This window comes from Chanos chanos, chromosome 8, assembly GCF_902362185.1.
Source record: "Chanos chanos chromosome 8, fChaCha1.1, whole genome shotgun sequence".
Taxonomy (NCBI): domain Eukaryota; kingdom Metazoa; phylum Chordata; class Actinopteri; order Gonorynchiformes; family Chanidae; genus Chanos; species Chanos chanos.
Window position 1 is genome coordinate 30,969,784 of NC_044502.1, and position 19,432 is coordinate 30,989,215.

The 19,432-nt window shown below is 42.9% G+C and overlaps 1 protein-coding gene across 2 annotated transcripts; it reads right to left on the reverse strand.

Annotated features, from left to right (window-relative positions):
• Positions 1–2,426: 2,426 nt before the first annotated feature.
• On the reverse strand, positions 2,427–19,410 carry supt6h (SPT6 homolog, histone chaperone and transcription elongation factor). 2 transcript variants are annotated; one of them, XM_030781267.1, is made up of 37 exons: positions 19,340–19,410; positions 18,278–18,388; positions 17,580–17,747; positions 17,197–17,270; positions 16,712–16,892; positions 16,492–16,573; positions 16,028–16,283; positions 15,804–15,905; positions 15,420–15,533; positions 15,208–15,297; positions 14,955–15,097; positions 14,120–14,268; positions 13,748–13,861; positions 13,279–13,408; positions 12,849–12,999; positions 12,264–12,418; positions 11,687–11,882; positions 11,200–11,339; positions 10,974–11,091; positions 10,785–10,861; positions 10,300–10,435; positions 9,895–10,032; positions 9,436–9,603; positions 8,090–8,217; positions 7,573–7,780; positions 7,142–7,289; positions 6,758–6,900; positions 6,315–6,455; positions 5,910–6,105; positions 5,384–5,622; positions 4,925–5,038; positions 4,692–4,816; positions 4,367–4,479; positions 4,171–4,248; positions 3,863–4,044; positions 3,304–3,503; positions 2,427–2,896 (listed from the first exon to the last, which is right to left on the reverse strand). In XM_030781267.1, exons 2-37 carry the CDS (start codon positions 18,375–18,377, stop codon positions 2,707–2,709), a joined length of 5,187 nt encoding a protein of 1,728 aa, XP_030637127.1. In that variant the 5' UTR covers positions 18,378–18,388; positions 19,340–19,410; the 3' UTR covers positions 2,427–2,706. The 2 variants fall into 2 exon arrangements, with proteins under 2 accessions (XP_030637127.1, XP_030637126.1); XM_030781266.1 differs by having other exon boundaries at positions 17,580–17,750.
• Positions 19,411–19,432: the final 22 nt, after the last annotated feature.

The window sequence follows — 19,432 nt, forward strand, 5'->3', positions numbered from 1 at the left end:
AAACAGTGCATTTCTGATATATGTGGTGCTGTTGTGTATCCTGTGATCTGCTGTTTAATATTTAGACTACAGTTACTCAATATTCTTTCTGATTCCACAGGAGAATATAAAGCAAATGAAATATTTTCTCTTGTCTGGTATCACTGTCCATATCACAAGGTTTGAATGAGTCATTTTAGCCCTGAAGCGCATAGCTTTCTAACAAGCCTTGTTTCATTACTGACCACTGTTCTAGCTCTGAACAACCCACTGCCATTCTTTAATTTATGCAAAACATAGCCATATTGATTGAATTTTTTATTACAAGCTGGTTGTTGTAGTTCCTAGTCGGATGATGCCAAACCAAAAAAACACCAGGGGACAAAAAAAAAGAAAAGAAATATAGGGAAAAAATCTATACCTCGAAAATATAAATAGTCTAAAGCCAAAGAGGCATGGCCAAATTACAACAATATTATGGCGTCTGAAATCTCTTCACATTTCTGGCTTAAATCTAACATTCGGTTCACTTAAGGCTCACAAAGGTCACCACCATGGCTATCTGAAGTCATCTGTCCATTCAACAAAGATGATAAAGGCCAGTAGAAGCCTCTGTTATGAAGTAAGTTTGTAATCTAAGAGACATACAAGACAGCTCTTACATGACATGCATTACGTTATAAATGCGTCCAAAATAAGTGTTAGCAGCAAAACGTTAAATAATAATAATAGTACTAAAATAATAATAACTAATAGCAATGTCTATATGTAAAGCTGTACGGGTCTCAAATAGAAGATGCCAAACCGTGATACTGCATATGCGTTTGCTCAGTATACAACACCAAAGAAGAGTAAAATCGAATATTTTGCTTTGCTGTACATGTAGACACCATCCAGAGGAACAGTGGTTTATGAGAACAGCTATTTAAATGAAAAGCCCAGAGCCAGCCGAATTCCGTTTTCACACTTTTTATAATCAAATGAAAAGGTTGTCAGCACTGATCACACAGTCATCCTCTTCAGTTTGCTTTCTTACCATCAGGGTCAGCCTAAAGCATAATGAGACTTCTATGTTGTACAGAACACATGATCGTGCCTGAAATATTTCCCAGAGTTCAACATCATCATACAGAAGATTCACAACTGCATCAAAGCATCCCCAGGAGCCACGGGTGAAAGAGCTTAGATAAGGGTCTTCAGCCATACAATGGATAAAACGCCATGAGCGAAAAAGCTGTTTTACAATAAAGGGGTCTTAATGACTATTTATGGTTTCATTTTCCTTCCCGCTCACAACGTTTTTATTTGCTGAAAAAACTGCTTGTTACATGTATGCAGATGTAAAGCATGACGTTTGATGAGAAGGGAGAGTAAAGGTATTTGGAACAAAAGGACTCTTCACAACTGAGTACCCTTGACCCCGCAAAAAGTCAAAATAAGGTTAAAAAGTTAATAAAAACTTACAACTAAAACAATATAGTTTACTTCAAACACAGTTTGCCCATGTGCACACCCAAGACAGTAGCATAAACTGGGTTTAGACACCGATGTAACTGAGACTCACACACAAGCTTTTCAATGTTAGCCTGGCAAAAGAGTTCTCATTAACAGAACAGACAAGTTTGCTGACCACATGCCTTTAAAAGCAACTTTTAAACACTGTATTCAAGAACTGGGTACTGGTTAAGAAACATTCGCGTCAAAGAATTCTCAAGGGTGTCTGATCAAAAACTGAGTTTATACCCAACATGTTTCTACGGAACTGACAAAAATTCAAGACTTGTTTTTAGAGCCTCTATATCAGCAAAGCAGATGGGAAATAATATCTCTGGTGTAAAGATAAAAGCTTGTTTCTCGGTGTTCTTCCCACTGCGACTTAACGATACTTTTTCAAAGGTAAAATACTTGGATGGAAATATCTTTATGTGGGACACTACAAGTCTTGTCATCTGGAGGAAACAAACCAGAGCGTTACATTTTTTAAAAAGTATTTTTTCTTTCTTCTTTTTTTTTTTTTTAGGACTCCCTAACAGAGAACGTTGGTAATTTCTCAGCTGTGACAACACAGGGATTTAGGGACTTTACAGTATTACGGTACACACCGGAGAAAGTCTTTTTATTTCGTTCTGATAAGAATACAAAAAAAAAAAAAAATGAAGGTATGTTTCTCTGTTTGGCAAAACAAGGTTCGTCCAGTGGTTTTCTGAGCTCATCCACATTTGTTTTGTATAGATACCTGGGCATAAACTAAAGGGTGTTAATGTCAATACACCAGTGATAGAACAACCATAGACTATTCATGTGCTTTTTATTTATATATTTTTTTCTCCTAATCCTTAGTTTTTTTTAAAACCTAAAAAGAAGAACAAAAAAAAAAAGAAGAAGAAGAAGAGCGCACCCCATGCAGTTTTTTTGTTTTTAAAGAGGAAGGGGAAAAAAAAAAAAAAAAAAGAAAAAGAAAGGGTGAACCCAAAAGACAAACTTTTGAGACAGGTCCATTTCCTGCATCGGTTTGTCTGGTAATGTTTTTTTTTTTTTTTCTTTCAGTGTATGTGTGTGTCAGTAGCTCTGAATGACTTCCTTTCCCCCAAATAAACACACTCTGTATTATGGTCACAGAAGCAATGGGGAGAGTAAAGGATGAGGAGAGCGAGACAAAAGACATGGAGATGGAGGTGTGGCTGGTAAAAGAAAGGAGAGTACAGCAGCGAGGGAGGGAGGGGGCTCCTATCGGTCCATCTCGTCGAGGAGGGGCGTGGCGTCTCCGGCGATGGACATGGGGGTGCTCTCGATCATGGGGCTTGGGGAGGGACGAGGGGTCATGCGGGAGCTCTTCTGTTTCCTGCGCTCTGCCTCCTTCTCCTGTAGCCACTGCTCTGCCATCTTGGCCCAGTCCACGGCCGTATGGGCGTTTGTTCTGCCGAGAGAGAGAGAGAGAGAGAGAACGAGGATCAGTCGTGGCTTAGCGATGAAACATCAGACACACAGGGCCAGTTAAAGCATAGCCTTCCACTAACCTAGTCAAGGCTGAGACATCACATTCACAGAGTAGCAGTTAAGAAGTGACATTTTTCAACAAACCAGCTGACTAGTACCTCAAAGTTTTAACCTGACACAAAAAGCTCTGAATCAGATAGAACTAAGAATTGAGACAATGTATAATAACGAGCTGTTACTAATTAGGAGCTAGATCAGCTAAATGCTGATAGCTGGATAAGTGTTTTGGCAAAACTTTGACTATAGCATGTAAGTATGTATTAGAGAGCGTGCAGGATCTGTGTGTTAAGCGTATGATCTCTCTCAGTAATGCTGTTTGTCACTCACTTTGGCTGCGGTGTCCTGACCCGTGAGGAGGAGGAGGAGGACGGAGTGGAGGAAGAGTGGTGGTGATGTCCATGTGAGGACTGGGGGGTGCTGCTGGGATACTGGGGCGTGGTCATGGCCTGCTGTTGTCCAGGCGTTGTGTAAGAATAGCTGGGTGTCATGAGGGGCGTGGCCATAGGTTGCTGTGGCGTGGCAAACACCTGGAGAAAGCATTAAGATGATCTGAACCTCTTTAACCACACAAGCTACAGACTGAGAACAACATGCATGCTTGTCACTGTACGACCTACTCAGGATTAGAATTACTAAACCAATTAGAAGACACAAGCACAATAACAGCAATAAAATCTGTCATTCTTGGTTTTATACAGGTTAGAGACATATGCCAGATCTTGAAAAAGAAAAAAAAAAGAAAAGAAAAAAAAAGAAAAAAATGCTGAGTCAATCCCTTTGTGAGAGTTTCACTTTGGTGGTATTACACGCTCTGGCTGATAAAAATGACACGCGGTGATTGGAGGTAGATGACAGGAGAGAGTGACTGTCTGGTGGTTGTTCTTACGTGATAAGCACTGCTGCTCCCTCCTCCCCCGGCGCTGCTGCCCCCGCTGTAGCCGTACTGACTGGAGGCCCACTGGGCCGGCGTAGTGTTGGGGTTCTGGCCCTGACCCGTCACGGCCGCAATGGCGTTAAACATCTGGGACGTCATGTTTCGCGGTAGGGCGTTGACGGCTCGAGTCAAGTCTGAGGGAGAGAACAAAAGATGTCAAATTTTCAGATAAAAGATGGAGTCTAGCTGAAAGTCTAAACATTAGGGAATCATGAGGCAGACACAGATGAGGGTGGCTGTGTTGTGGGTGCCTGACTAACCTGCAATGTTAATGTTAGCCGGTGTGGCGTTGACAGAACCCGGTGTTCGCGTTCTGCTGCTGCTGCTGGGGGTGACCCCTTCAGACAGAAAGAAAAAACAAAACAAAACCACAAAGTAATTCACTTGTGATGATGTTTAACCTCCACACAGTCATCTGAAACAGAACAGAGGCGGGTGTCTGAAGTTTTAGCCAACCTGGCACTGGTTCCTGATAGTGGTCTTTAAACCAGCGGAAGAGCCCGTTGACGGTGGGGAATATCTGAGAGCGATACCTGAAGCCGTCTGGGGTGATGGTAATGTACTCAATCCTGTAAGGGGAACACAGATATGTCCTCATTCAAATAAACAAACAATTTTCTAACAAACAATTTAGAGAAGCTTTAACAAAGTTCTACTGTCATAGCTTAAAGGACACTGCTGCTAACAGTAACTGACAGTTCAAATAAACTGTGTGTGTGTGTGTGTGTGTGTGTGTGTGTGTGTGTATGTGTGCGTATGTGTGCATGTTCGAGAGAATCACCTGGGTTTCCCCCTGGGTTGGTAGCCCAGTAAGAACTTGCCAGGCAGGTCTCGACAAGCTGAGATGAAATATGGAATAAATGTGGGCTTCTCTTTCTTGGTCCTGACGAGGAGCTCCTCCATTTTCTATGGCCAGAAAAGAAACACGTGAAAGAAATGCACACCTCTGTCCTGTCAAAAGGAAAAAGAAACATCAAGAAGTAGCAGAAAGTTTGGCTGAAAGCAGAGACGGACCTTCCGGTCTCCTCCTCCGCACTCCTGGAAATACTTGTGGCTGAGGAGATCCCGCGCGAAAGCTGCCATTGGCTGAACATAGCGTGCCGTGATCTCGTCCAGATCCTCAAACTCCTGTGGACGCAGAGCACGGGTTCGCTGTTATACAGTCAGTGTTTAACACCATAAGACTGTCCTGTGCATACTCTTATTACAGAAATATAATCTGGTACAGATTAAGCCCAGACCTTAAAAACTGTTTGTGTAAATGCCTTATTCAGTTCACAGCAGTTTAGCTACATTTGTGAAGTACTTTTGACAAGTTCTGAAAAGCGGCTTTCCAGAGCACCAGCCAGAAATCGTATGTAATTTTCTGCAATTGCCAGACAACAATTAAAGCTTCGCCTATTACAATGACCAGACTTTAATACTGTATGACATCAAACAGTGTCATGGAAAAGACACTGGCTGAACTCTTGCCTCATTGTTGATCCATAGGGTGTGGCCCAAGCTGAAGGCGTTCTCTTTGCCCTCCTCACGCACATCCACGTGCTGGTAGATCCCGTCAGCCACCTTCCAGGTGACCGTCAGGTGGTTCTCTCCTTTACTGCTGGGTCGGATCACCACGTCACCCTGGTCCATGGACTCCATCATCTTCTCTGCCTGCTTAAAGTTGATGTTGTGGAAGGATGGGTGGGCAATCACTCGCTTTATATAGGCTAGAGAGACGAAAAGAGAGAAACGCATTTAACTAGGCAGATGTCTTCGGAAGTCTGTGAATGGAAAAGTGCATCATCTTTACTCCTGAAGTCAAGGTTGATTTGGTCACAAGATAAAAGTATTCTTAAGGATGTGTAAAGGACAGTGTAATGTCTGTTCTGAGGTCAGTATCATATTCATACTGTGTGTTGTCTGTTCTGAGGTCAGTATGGTGTTAATATTGAGTGTTATCTGTTTCGGAGTACAAGACTGTATTCATATTGTGAGTGAAGAAAGTTCAACGAACTGGTTCTCTGCTGTTTCTTCTTCTGCTCCTCGTCCTGTTTAATGTCCTCAGCCTCAGTGTCAAAGTCATAGTATGTGTCCTTCGGCAGTTTCCACTCGTTGTTTTTATCGGTGAGGTCAGACGTTCTGCAGGTGAGGTCAACGCTGAACTTCTCGATGTCGATCTTCATTATCCGACAGTGGACAGTCATTCCCACCTGAGGACAGGAACAACGAGGACACTGAGTTAGTCTCTGAGTTAGTTTCAAGGCTGTCTTGGCTCGCGTTTGCAATTTTGGATTTCTTAAAACTGTCTACAGCAGCAGCGACTGTTCAGTGACCGTAACGCTACTGATAAAGTATAAACTGATCTGCGACCGCTCCAACGTGTCAAACGAGAGGAATAAAACAGTGAGTTCACCCTCACCTTCACCCTCTCCTCTGGATGCTTAACCACCTTATCGCTGAGGAATTTGGTCGGGATGAATCCGGTAACACCGTTGTCCATGCGCGTTCGGACGCCGATGGCCTGGCCAGGACAGGAGCCGCTGTCAAAGTGGTTCCACACCTGCGGATGGGAGATGGATTATAAGCATTATATTACTTCATTCTCATTCTTCCTGATGCGTTTCACATCACCACCTTCACTTAGTTTGCTGCTCAAACATGAGAGAACTCAACACATCACTGAGCTTAAACAGTTTAGGCTTGAAATAAACAGCCTGATAAAATTCTCAAAGGAACCGAGTGCATTTTTGCGTGATCTGCTTTGTCACATGCTTAATGACTAAGCCGTTTGGATGACTTTACAGTGGACTTCAGATCTGGCTGTGTTCTGGCTGACAGTAGGCGTGATGACAGGAGTCTGACCTCACTGAGCTCAGGGAAGTTGTCCTGCTGGCAGAAGGGGCACTGCCACAGGCCCGTCTCATCGTTACGGATGGCCTGGTCATAACTCTCCCCCTGCGGCCGTCTGTGTGCAATGCCCGTCACCACGCTGGTGATCAGCTTCCCTACACACACACACACACACACACACAGAGAGAGAGAGAGAGAAGAAAACAGTGAAACCACAATACAGGGATAACAGAGGATTAGTGTTGGTCTTAAAGGAAAATGGGCATGAAATCACTGTATAGAATAAGGATAGTAAATTCGACACTCCCTGGCTGTCAGGAAATGCATTACAATGAATACAGCATTACAATGAATACTACGGCTAAGACCCATGGGAGAGGAGGTGTGGGGTTTTACCGATGTAGAAGGTTTCCGGTGTCTCCTTGGTCAGCAGGTTGAACACCTCCTCAGTGTTGGGGGATCTGTATGGCGCTCTCAGGTCTTTATACCTGCAGCTGAGCTCGGCTCGGATATCATACAGTGTGATACCTTTGTTACCATAGCCCTGTCAGGAGAGGACAAAAGTCAAGTGTTAGAGCTCTGAATAAACCAAGCAAGAATGTAATTATCCTCATGTAAGGTTACATAATGACTTTTATAAGGAGATCCCAAATGACCTGGTCTTCTCCCATTTACCAGTAAACCACATGGCTGAAACCCCAGGAAATGTCAAGTGTCCCAGTGTCATTCAGTGTCAAACAGAGACAGAGACACAGAGAGAGAGAGAGACAGAGAAAAAGAGAGAGAGAGAGAGAGCACGAACGTCCCAGTTTCGATCATCGACCCACCTGTCTCTCCAGCTCCTCTGCAAACGCATCAAGATCCAGATCTTTCAGCCTCTCTGGGTTCTCCAGGATCTCCTCCAGCGCTCCAGCAGGGTTAGCGTCTTCTGCCGACTCATCGTACTCTAAAGCGTCCACAGCCATTTTACGAGCCCACTCATAAGTCTCAGGGTGCACACGAGAACCATCCAGAACCTCGATGTAGGAGTCAGTGCTGAAGGACAATACAGAGGGAATGTAGATTAAAGATCAGAACAGCCAAACCGTCTAATCACACAGCAGGCAGCAAAGCGCTTTGATAACAGTAGCCCAAGTGGTTTATGAAAAAGACTGCAACATGTTTCACCATATTTGTCATAAATAACCAGTGTTTGTATGTAGTCATCTGATGTAATCACCAAGACAAACACACACATGGTCAGCATGAAAATCAGAAAAACAGTCTGGAGGTTTCCTGTGAATCTGGTGCATATCAAACAGGTCTAAGAAAAGACACTCGCACACACATGTTCCAGCGGCTCACCTGTCACCAAGCGATGCAGTGTCAATTTTGATGAAGCCGGCACAGTTGATGAAGACTTTGGGGCCCATGTGGCACATTGTGACCAGCTGGGTTCGGTTCTCCAGACGAGTGTTGTTCTGTTTCAGAATCTGGAGTACATTTGAAGAACAAAGAACTTCAGTGTCACTTTTATTGACTGTGCATCATTCTAGATGCTATTTTAAATTGAGCAAAGGAGTAACGGTTCTGAAACTGAGACTGAAACTGCAATACAAACGTCCACGGTCTCGGGTCACACTTCCGGAAGATGGGACCGCGATCCCCCACCCCACCCAACCCCAAATCGCTGCCAACCACTGCAGGTGCAGCCTGTTGAGCTCTCATTACGTTACTAATGTAACAAAACTCATTTTTCATTTCACAATTAACACTATAACACATGTAAATCATGAAATTATTATTCTATTTAAAGTTAGGTCAAGCTGTATATTTTGTGTTAGGGGTGTAACGGTATTTGGGACAGGACGTTCGGTTCGGCGCGCGCTGTGATCCAAGTGAATGTAGTGTAGTTTTATCGAAGCACGTTACATGCATAACTTTATGCTCTGATGGTCAGTTGACTGAAACGTCAGCGCATAAAGTGATACTTGACAAGATACAGTGTGCCCTCTCTTCTACATTTCTGTTTACGGAACTAAAATTAAAAATCCAGTTTCCTCTCCGATTCCATAATGGATCTGTAACTTAGCAACTGAATTAGCACATGTTCAATGGTGCAGCCTTATAAGTATGGCGACCGCAAAGCCTTGAGGACCCTCCCATATCCTTCAGGTTTCCTGTTTGGGAACATTTTGGATTTCCAGTGAACTACAGTAGCAATGGGCAAAGAGTGGTTAAGACGAAGGCAGTGTGCAGCCTGCATTGTTCAACTGAGATCAGGTATGTTGCTGGCAGTATGTCGAACATTACTACTCATTTGAGAAGGCACCATCCAAATGTGAATATCACCAGTGCAAGGGAAAAACAGAGAGAGCAAATTGGAAATTGTGGCCAGTTTGCCATTGTTTACAAGTTTATAAGTTTACAAGTAAATTCATAATAAATAAAAAGAAAACCGTGCTACGTACTGAACCGTGACTTTTGCGCACCGTTCCACCCCTATAATTAAGTAACATCAGGGGAGAATAAAAACTTTATCTTGAAAGTTCAATAAGGTGACCATGTACTACAACAGCACAGATCACCTCTGAAGCAGAACAACTAACAGGGTTTTTCAGTTAACATGTAGATGTGCTCTGACACCAATGCTAATGTAAAACACAGACACAGACACACACACGCTTGTTTCAAAAGTGCAGCAGGCTGACCTTGAGGAGGTGGGAGCCCTTCCTTGGTCCCAGGCCACAGACATACTGGACCAGACTCTGTGTGTACGGGTGAGCGATGGCCCGGTTCACATCCACCCCCACCTCGTTCACGCGGTTTATAAACTCACAGTACAGAGCACCCAGCAACTCCTCCTTAACAACATGCTCCTGTTAAAAAGGGATACGAGGAGAGAAGGATGAGAAGAGGAAGGGATGAACTGAATCAGCGGTTTCTTAATGCATTATCTTTCTCCTATTACAGGATTATAGGGATCAGGACTGCATTCAGTTTTTAATTTACACGAGCAATAATAACACTGAACAAATTAATGAGCAGTCAACAGATATAATCAACAGTGGCAGGGATTAACACCTATTTTAACACAATGAAATTGAGTAATAGGTGTATTTTTGACTTTCAGCAAGAGAGGTTTTAAAGATAATTGTTTGGTAAAGTACCTGTAGCGGGTGCAATTTGAGACACAGGATGTCGTCATCACTGGTGCACACTTGAGCAAATTCCACCAGAGGGTCCTGAATCTTGCGTGCGATAGATACAGCCTGTCTCAGGAGGGGAGGGTAGTCCCGAAAATCCATCTGCAAATGAATAGTGTCGATTCACGTCAACAATTACATTTTTACTTTACATTTTACACTGTTCCCACTCAACTGGCAGCAGTGAAACCAGCTGATCACTGTAACTCTGTATTACAAAGCCCATAATCATCATTTACTTCTCGTAGTCCTTTCGAGGGGTTTCAAAAATGGTGATAATAAACCACTGACTTCATGCTGCTGTCTACAGGTGAGTGGTGGCTCAGATCACATGGTTTGGGACAGGTCATAGTGATCGGGTTAACAGACCTCTGATTTCTTGCTGTTCATGTAGAGAGTGGCCAGCTCGTTGTCCACCAGCTCCACTCCAACAGCAGGCAGAGAGGAGTCCTGCTCCAGCTCACCGATCGTCCGCTTGATATCCTCCATCACCATGTGAGCATCACTACAAGACAGGAAACAAACAGCGGGGTTACGCCAAGAGACAGCAAAGAACAAAACATCACCATTAATAATTAAAAACGAATTTGGAATTCACTACCTCAAAGACATTAACAATAAAAAACTACATGAAATTAATATCTTTTGACACACGCTATTCAGAAAAGTCAAATGCTCAGTTCTCAATGGCCAAGGTGATTAAGTAAGATTTCATATACTTAAACACAATCCATTCAATGATCTGCTTCATGGATTGGGAAAAATATTTAATATGAACACCACAAAGTTTCAAAAGGGGATAGTTTAGTGTCAGTTAAATGTTTGGATTCAGATCTGAGGGTTGTGTATCTTACCGGTTCTCTCCGGCAACAGCAACCACATGGGGTTTCTTACTGAGGAGAAATTTCTTCAGGTTTTCAACGTCTTGAAGCTGAGGAGATGACAAAATACATTCTTTACTAAAATAACCACAATCGGGAACATTTCACAGCAAGATAATTCATAGAAGCGTTAAGAACAAATCAGAAGGTCGATTTCTGCACCTTTTTCTCTCTCTCGTCCTCTCTCCATGCATTCCTCCTTTTGAGGAAATAAGGCAGCCTCAGGAAATCCACCACCTCTCCCTCACCATTAATGAGAGCACAGAACACAGGGGTGTCTCTATGGAAACAACACACATGTGTTGAAAAACAAACAAACAAACAAACAAAAACCCAATATGTACGCACGGGAAACATTAGAAAACTCTAAAATGACCCAGGTTTGTACCTTCCGGAGGCAAAGGCCACTCCCAGCACACGAATGCCTTTGCCTTGTGATTCGTCCATCAGATCGTCATCCTCCTCCACCTGCTGGTCGGGTCGGTATGGAGCTACTTTCAGCCAATTATACAGCTTTCTACAGCACGACTGGGAAGATGAATAAAAGGGTTGTTAACGCAGGATCTTACAGGCTTCTGTGAATTTCGATGCTCCTAGACTACTGCGTAAAAATACATTTAAACTTTTATGTGAACCGCAAACAGAAATCCGCTTTAATGGTTTCGCTCTCATTTTGACTCAGCCTCAACCCATCCCCTAGTGATTTAAAAACACAGAGCGCATAAAAGAAACTGAAAGAGTGAAAAGCAGCTGCGTAACGAATGAGGTAATGCCTCTACTGATCCGTAACAAGGACATTTATCCCTGCACTTTTATTCACTCTATGGTCATTCCATGCTCTTGTACTGGGCTCAAATAGAGTAGGTGAGGCTCACTCTGACAATGTTCTCCTTGGCCTCAGCGATGAGTTTGTTCTTCAGTTCTTTGGCCATCTGGGGGTAGAGAAACTGCTTCAGCGACCTCTCTATGGCCAAAGTTCTCTGCTTATTCCACTCCTGTACCTGGTGACTGAACTCATCTCTGTAGTAAAACTGTTTGATCTCATCAAAGTAGGTCTGATCACCACCGTACCTGTGTGAAGACAGAAAGGTAATCATAAACATACAGAGAGAGAGAGAGAGAGCGAGCGATCGCCTTAACTGATTTCTGCGTTAAGAAATGAGTCTCAGCCTTTTTGTTCTTTCATTAAGGAGACCAGGGATTCCCAACCTTTTTTGACAGTTAAACATCTTCAACCCAAATTATTTTCCTCAAGTGCCACCTTGAGCGAAGTGACTTCAATCTGACATTGATGTTTCCATCACAACCTCACAAAAAAACCTACTGTGTCACCAAAAACCCCCCAGGTGAAACCCCCTGAAGATGACAATGAACTTCTCCACTCTAATCTTAAAGTGTAATCTTAAGGTGAAGGACGGGTCTGTGATCTGACAGGACTTGAAAGGATCGTACCCTTTGACCCCAACCAGGTCAATGCAGATGTCTATGGTGAGCAGACCTTCCTCCTCTGCCAGGCACATCTTAAGGAACTGGTCCCCGCTCAACTCCTTCACTGGTTTATTCTTCAGATACTTGAAGGTGTAGGCATAGTGAGCCTCATCAACGTCCTATAGCAAAAGAATATAGGTTCAGAGTGGGACCACACAGTAAACCATTTAAACTTAACCAGTCTGTGAGTGTAAATGACTTTCTAGCCAAGGTACTGTTTAACCTTGGGAATACTCAAAATCTAAACTAAATCTAAACATAACATCTGGAATTTCTATGAAGGCCTCAAAAAACTATAAAACTACAGGTTCGTAAGGTTTAAAAAAAAAGTGGATTAGTATGTTTTCATTCAGCAGTACCTTTCCCTTAAGGAGACAAAACATGTTAAGTTGTGGAATAAAAAGATTTCAAAAAAATGGTGGGGAAAAACAAACTGCACAATAAAATAATAATCACGCATTTGTTAATTGCCATTAGACCGTTTGTTTAAGGTAACTACCCCATTTAAATCGGAAAAACTGAAATTATTTCAGTAAGAGGCACACATGCCTTTTTGCCCTTTTTGGTAGGTTTAATGTTGATCTTGGCCCTCTCCTGAAAGGTCTGTCTAAGCACGTGTCTGACCAGAGGTTCCCGTGCAATCTGCATGGCCACCATGTAACGCGTCCCCTCCAGCACGGCCTCCGGCGTGCTGAACTGACTGGTAAGAAAAGAAAGACAGTATGATGGTTTTGAAGCTTGAAGTGGATATTAGAGAAAGGCTGCCTGCTAAAAACAACTAACAAAAACTGCTGATTCAAACTTTTTTTTTTTTTTTTTTTTTATATCACAGCTGAAACCTCTTACCACTAAGTTGTTTGTTACTGGGAAAAGTTCAGTTACCAGAACATTCTTTTGTCTGACAGAGATGTTCCGGATAAGCGAAGGAGCCATTAAGGGCCGTGAGGATGAAGCGAGACCATTAGGAGCTATTTGTTACCTGCACATGTAGTCCTTTGCCAGTTCCAAAGGCTCAGCAGGGAACTGCTCAGTCTCGTGTCTCTGGTAACTGTCACGCAAGTTCTCACCAAACTGCTCTGGGGTCAGACCAAACTTCTTAGCGAGGCCATCTGTGAAAGAAAGAGAATATGTCAACAGAGGCTGATGGTGTTGCAAAGACATCTCATTGACAGTTTAAAAAATAACAACCAAACACAAGCCAGATATGAGGCTTGGTGTTGTCTAAGAGTCAAAAATAGAGGCTGGAGTTGTGAACGCAATCTTGGTGGGAGTCTATAAGGTGTTTGATGGGATACTGTGCTATTGCTGTCTGATGGAACGTTGGTCACTTTGTAAAGTGTTTGTAAAGTGTTGGTCTTGTCTGTGGGCTCTCTCTGTACAGTGTTTGTGAAGTGTCTTGTCTGTGGACATTCTTTGTCGGGCGTTTGTCTTGTCTGCGGACTACACACCGAGGCCAGCGCTCTGACAGATGCTGTACATGTCTCTGCGGGACGCCTGCTTCAGATCAGGCCCCTTCTGCTCTTCCTCCTCTTCTTCCTCCTCAACTTCTGCCTCTTGCTCACCTAGACATCAACAAAGAAAAACAATTCAGGGGAATCATCAAAGAAAACGTGCCACATCACTGACATCTTATTCAGATGCCTATTCCTAGCAGACTAAATAAGAGAACTACAATGCAATATCAGTGCAACTTTATCAACAATTATTTTAATAGCGTATATAACGTATATAGCATATAGCATTTAATAGCATGTACAGAGCAGCTACCCATGCTGTGGATCTCTCAACAAGAGACGATTACGGGTGCTCTGTGAACTCACCATCCTCCTCTGAGACCTCTCTGATTTTCTTCATTTTCTTTTTGTTGGCTTTGGCTGCGTTCTGCATCTTAGGGATGTCTCGGCCATAGTACAGCAGGAAATGGTTATACACATCGCTCAGCTCATCGATGGACTGGACGTCCTTCAGCCTGACAAATACAAAATGTAACAGGTTTCAAAGGGTAGTCAGTGAGAGGAAGGAAAGAACAAAAACATCTGAAAGTAAATACTTTGCAGAAACAGGAGCGTTTGAATGCATTTTCTTTGTATATTTCCAGGCTTATAACTGGTTGCTCATCTAATCAACTGGCGACAGATGTCATCTTAATTACCAGTCTATTTGTGCAAACACATAAAAAATGGGGAAAACTGAATATGGAGGCACAATCACATCCATTTTAAGAAAAGTAGCCAATATACAAAAAGTACAAAGAATTTCTGGAGAAAAATGGTATGTGATCCAGATTATGACTAATCCTGCCAGACATGACTAAATGTTTGATGGTAGTCAATAGTTTAACTGGTTTAATGGTCAGTCTGCCAATGCAAAGCTTATGGTGAGTAGCAGAACTGTTCTTCAACCAGATGATGAAACAGCAGTATGAGAATTAACAGTATGCTTTTAAAAGTCCGGTCACACTGATGTGGTGCACAGTTCATTCTTCGAGCGCAGTAGCGCGTGTGTTTATCTAAACAGCCCATAAATTACAGAGAGTAGCATCGACACCAAAACAAAAACTGTGAACGCTACATTAATAATAATTGAACCACACTTCCACAGAGCGAACAACACATGAAAGGACAGCCAGACAGCGTTAAGAACTGACACTTATACCTCTCCATATCGGCTGTGTCCAGGGGTCTGATAGCATCGGCCAGCGGTTTGTCAGGATCAGCCGAGATCTGCTCAAACTGATATGACTGCATCCTCTGGAAGAGACGGGTCAGGTTCTGCTTCCGGGTTCTCAGCTGAGTCCACTGAGAGATAAATGCAAAAACAGAAAAAATATGAGCCTTCAAAAACCAAACAAACAAAATGACAAAAGCCAGAACGACAAAAAACCCATCACAGAAAGTGGACAGTGTACCTTCTCATCCCACTGCCAGACCTTCCACAGGTCATTAATGTTCAGCTCGGGCTCCACGTATTCCTTCCTGTAGAAGGCTATGAAGGGAACCTTTAAAACGACAGAAGAGAGAGAGAGAGAGAAAGAGAGAAGAGACAAAGGCATAGGTCAGTCAAATCAACAATGTCTCTGTGTTGTTTGCAAGTGCTCGTGTCTCCTGAATGTGTTTCTACCTCAAAGTGTTGGTTCCTCATGAAGTTCAGGGCCTCCTTGATTTTAGCAATAGTGCTGGGGCCTTTTCTGCTATAGTTAGTAGTGGTCCCGCGGTCCAGGTAATCCGTGCTCTCCTAAAGCACAATCAAAACATCACGTTGAATGAACATATCAACCTAATTCAAGAACTTCAAAAAGTTTAATGTAGCAAATGTATTAATATACATAAGAGAGATTTGGATCATGACACAGAAGGCTAAGAAAATCACAGATGCCTCAAGATGTATGATGCAATGTAAAGAGAGAGCATTCTGAATCATTTAACCCCAAACAGAGAAGAGGTGGAGGAACAAAGAAACGGAGTTGTGGAAAGACACAGGGTGAGTCCTGCAGGGTGTGTGTACCTGCATGGAGATGGTTGGGGTGGAGAAGGCATTCCTATAAATCCATTCTGCCTCTTCCTCCAGCTCGTCATCCTCGGCAGGCTTCACGGGTATGGAACGCAGCTGAAGGGACAGAAAACACATTAAGGCTAGAGTAAACAAAGAAAATCTCGCTCAAAAGATTCAATGCATCATCTTTAAAAGAGCCAGCATGACACTCTTTCTGCTGTAAACACCAGACGTACCTGGAATCGCTCAGGCATGTCTGTGGACCGGATCTCGTTGTCCTGATCCGTCATGTGGCTGCTCTCCAGCTCACTGGGCTCGTAAATCTCAAAGATGCTACGGCGCCCCACTCTCCTCTTGGTCTGCTTCTTTGGCCGGTCCCATCCCTCTTCGTCCTGATCATCCTCCTCTTCCTCCGCGTGATCGTACGCCTCTGTATCAAACTCTGCAAAGTCAAAGTCCCCTCCAAAAATCTCCTGAGCTTCTTGCAAGGCCCTGTGGGGTAAAAAGATCAGGTTGTATAGCTAACAAACGCCGAAGGACAGTGCCAGTTACAATGGTGACAATGTCATTTAAAAGCATAAATCAGTAGACGGAACAAGTTAGTGAGCTACTGAAAGCAAAAAGCAAATGACTAAGAGAAGCCCAGTCAGGACAGGCTACCCTATATCCTATCCTTGAAAGATCTAAAGGCGAAACTCACGCATCAGTGTAGCCGGTGAATTTCTTTCCTCTTTTCTTCTTTAGTGGCTGCCCATCATCATCCACAATAAAATCATCAATATCTAGGGGGGGGAGTGGGGGGTGGAATTAATACACAAATTTCTTAATTCTCTCAATTAATTCTTAATTCTTGAAATTACTTTTATTTGAGTTAACAGAATAGAACAGAACAGGAGTTTCTCATTTTTGGAAATTCCTACCTGACTCCTCTTCGTCATCTTCTTCCTCATCTTCTGCACCGCGAATCACATCCACAGCCTCTCCCTCCTCCATCTCTCCCTCACCGTCTCCATCCCCGGTGAAGATCTCATCCGCAATCAGATCTTTCTCATCATCTTCTCCCTCATCTTCCAAAGTTTTCACACGAGAGTACTTCTTCTTCTAGCACAAAACAGGACAGGGTATGCAGCCATGACTCACAGAAAGAGCATTTGACTCAACCACAGTGCTTCTTTAGGACACTGTATACACAACAAGTCTGACTATGGTACTAAAGGCACGCATCTGTTGTTACACAAGTATATTTCCCCAGAATACTGAATTCCACAATGACAGACATGCAAAAAGTTTACTTTCTTTTTGAAAAGAGAAGGAGTTTTACAAATTAATGGATAGAAAACCGGTTCATGTTTATTACTGCCACAATGTACAATGTACAGAGAGATGATATGGGACTTAAACCTACCCTTCTCTTCACTTTCACACCTAAATTTTCCTCAATGAGGTCTAGATCATCATCGTCAAGGTAGTCATCGAAGCCTGAGGGAGGGGGAGAAAAGGCCACGTCATTCAACAGCATAGGCAAAAGGAAATCTTTCACAGATTGAGTCCGCAAAAAAGAAGGTTTTTTTTTACTGAAAAGGATGTTGTGGGGGGAGTCACAAGAGACAAATAAATGCTTTTACCTGTGGCTGAGCAGAACCACGTCACATATGTTTACACTGATAATGTGTGCTAGGCTGACATCACATATAGGAAACAGCTGCGGAGCTCAGTACTAAAAACATGTGCGCACACAAATACATACACACTTGCGCGCGCGCACACACACAGCTGATGAAAACTTACTACGCTTCCGTCGGCGATGTCGGACCTCCTCTGCAGAGTCACTGTCACCACCCTCACTGGAATCTGCTGCCTCCTCCTCTTCCTCCTCCTCATCCACGTCATCATCGATGAGCCCCCGCAGGTTACCATGCTCATCCTGATCCTCTGTATTTTCCTCCTCTTCTTCTTCTTCTCATGACCAATACAGCAGAGGATCATTTTATAAGAAAAATGTCACAGGTGGTGTCTCCTTTTCAGCAGCATCACATGCCCACATCAAGTTACAGAGCAATGCTGGGCTCTCAGTAGTGTCAGTGTTTGTCTGGGCTCTTAAAGCAATCTTTACAGCGGGAGATTCCTGCTGACTATGGGTGGGATCTCCTCTCATAGTTTTGTGTTATAAAGGACTACAAAATGAGACATCAAGAGGCCAATCACTCATGTTTGAGAGTTCGCCATTCCTTAATTAAAAATCTAATGTGTGTTTTTAACATTTTTTTTGCATCTGTGAGCCTCAAGGGTGCAAAAACTGATACCTATCAACTGTTCATTGTTTTGAATGTCGTCATTCAGTTACGTAATAACTGTCATACTCACAAGGCTACTGTAACATTGTCTTGTCACGCTGTGACCCCAAAGGTAACTAGATAATTACTGCCTTCCATGCATATTTGCCTGCAGCTATTTAGGAGTGCAACCAGTGCTTAGACCTGCCTTACCATCGTCTTCCATAAACTTTTGAGTCTTTTTGGGCTTCAGGTCCTTCTCCTCAAACTCCTCCTCGGACTCCTCTGCCTCACTCTCGATGAAGTCAGACATGTCTGCAAGGTCTAGAACAGAAGCCATTGCAGTTAACTGATTATGTAACCAGAAAAGCAATTCCCCCAGAAGGGTAGATATGCCCCAGAGCCCAGTCAAAAAGCATACATTTAACCAGACAACAATACCGATAGTGATTTTCACTGACAGCAGGCACCGTGTAAGTATCATAGACACCACAAAAAACAGCCAAATTAATGACCATATGTACCGCTAACCGAGCAACTCAGGTTAGAAAATACGGCATGTTTCGTTTTGGCGCAATGCTGGGTGTGCTCAAACAGATAGATTTAAATAACCCCTTTTCAGATCTGGCAACCATGGAGAATTACAATGCACAAAATCCGCTGTATTTTGTGAACATATTCGGCTCTCTAAATTCTGTCATACCACTTAGAACACCGAGATTAAAAAGATACCTACAATGCAGATCCCATGTTAACTTGCTAATGGGCACAAAACAATTTGGCTTAAGCTACTGTAAAAACGGTTGCTGAGGAACATAACAAATCTTGACATTTCTTTTAAATAATGGACTTATATGAGAGCGACTCATCGTTTACCTTGTTAGTCAATAAATACCTTTCAAGAAAATCGCTTTAAGGGAAGAATAACAGTTCTCGCTATCTCTCCCCGTTCTTTTGTAGATTGCCCACTATCAACTTAACTAGCTGATTTGAATAGATACCAAAAAAAAATGTTCGACATTCGCCCTATATTTGTTTGGATTGCTGCAGTGTGAATTCCAAAGAAACGCTAAGTGATGTCAAAAGCGTTTCCAATAGCTGCGCAACAATAGAGAACAACCAGGCCTAATCGAACTAGCGTGTGAACATAAGCTCCACTTAACTCGTTAGCGATAAAAGATCTCGCATCTATGTACAAATGTGCTCTTATTTTCGATATTTATCCCGCCTGGGCCAGACGACTGAGCAATAGACTTCTTTAAATAAGTCACTTACGTTTCCCCTGCGACGGCCTTGTATTAAAATCTTCAAAATGTATTCACAGGGATGAAGGAACGCAATTCTTGCAATAGCTAAACAACAAAAAAT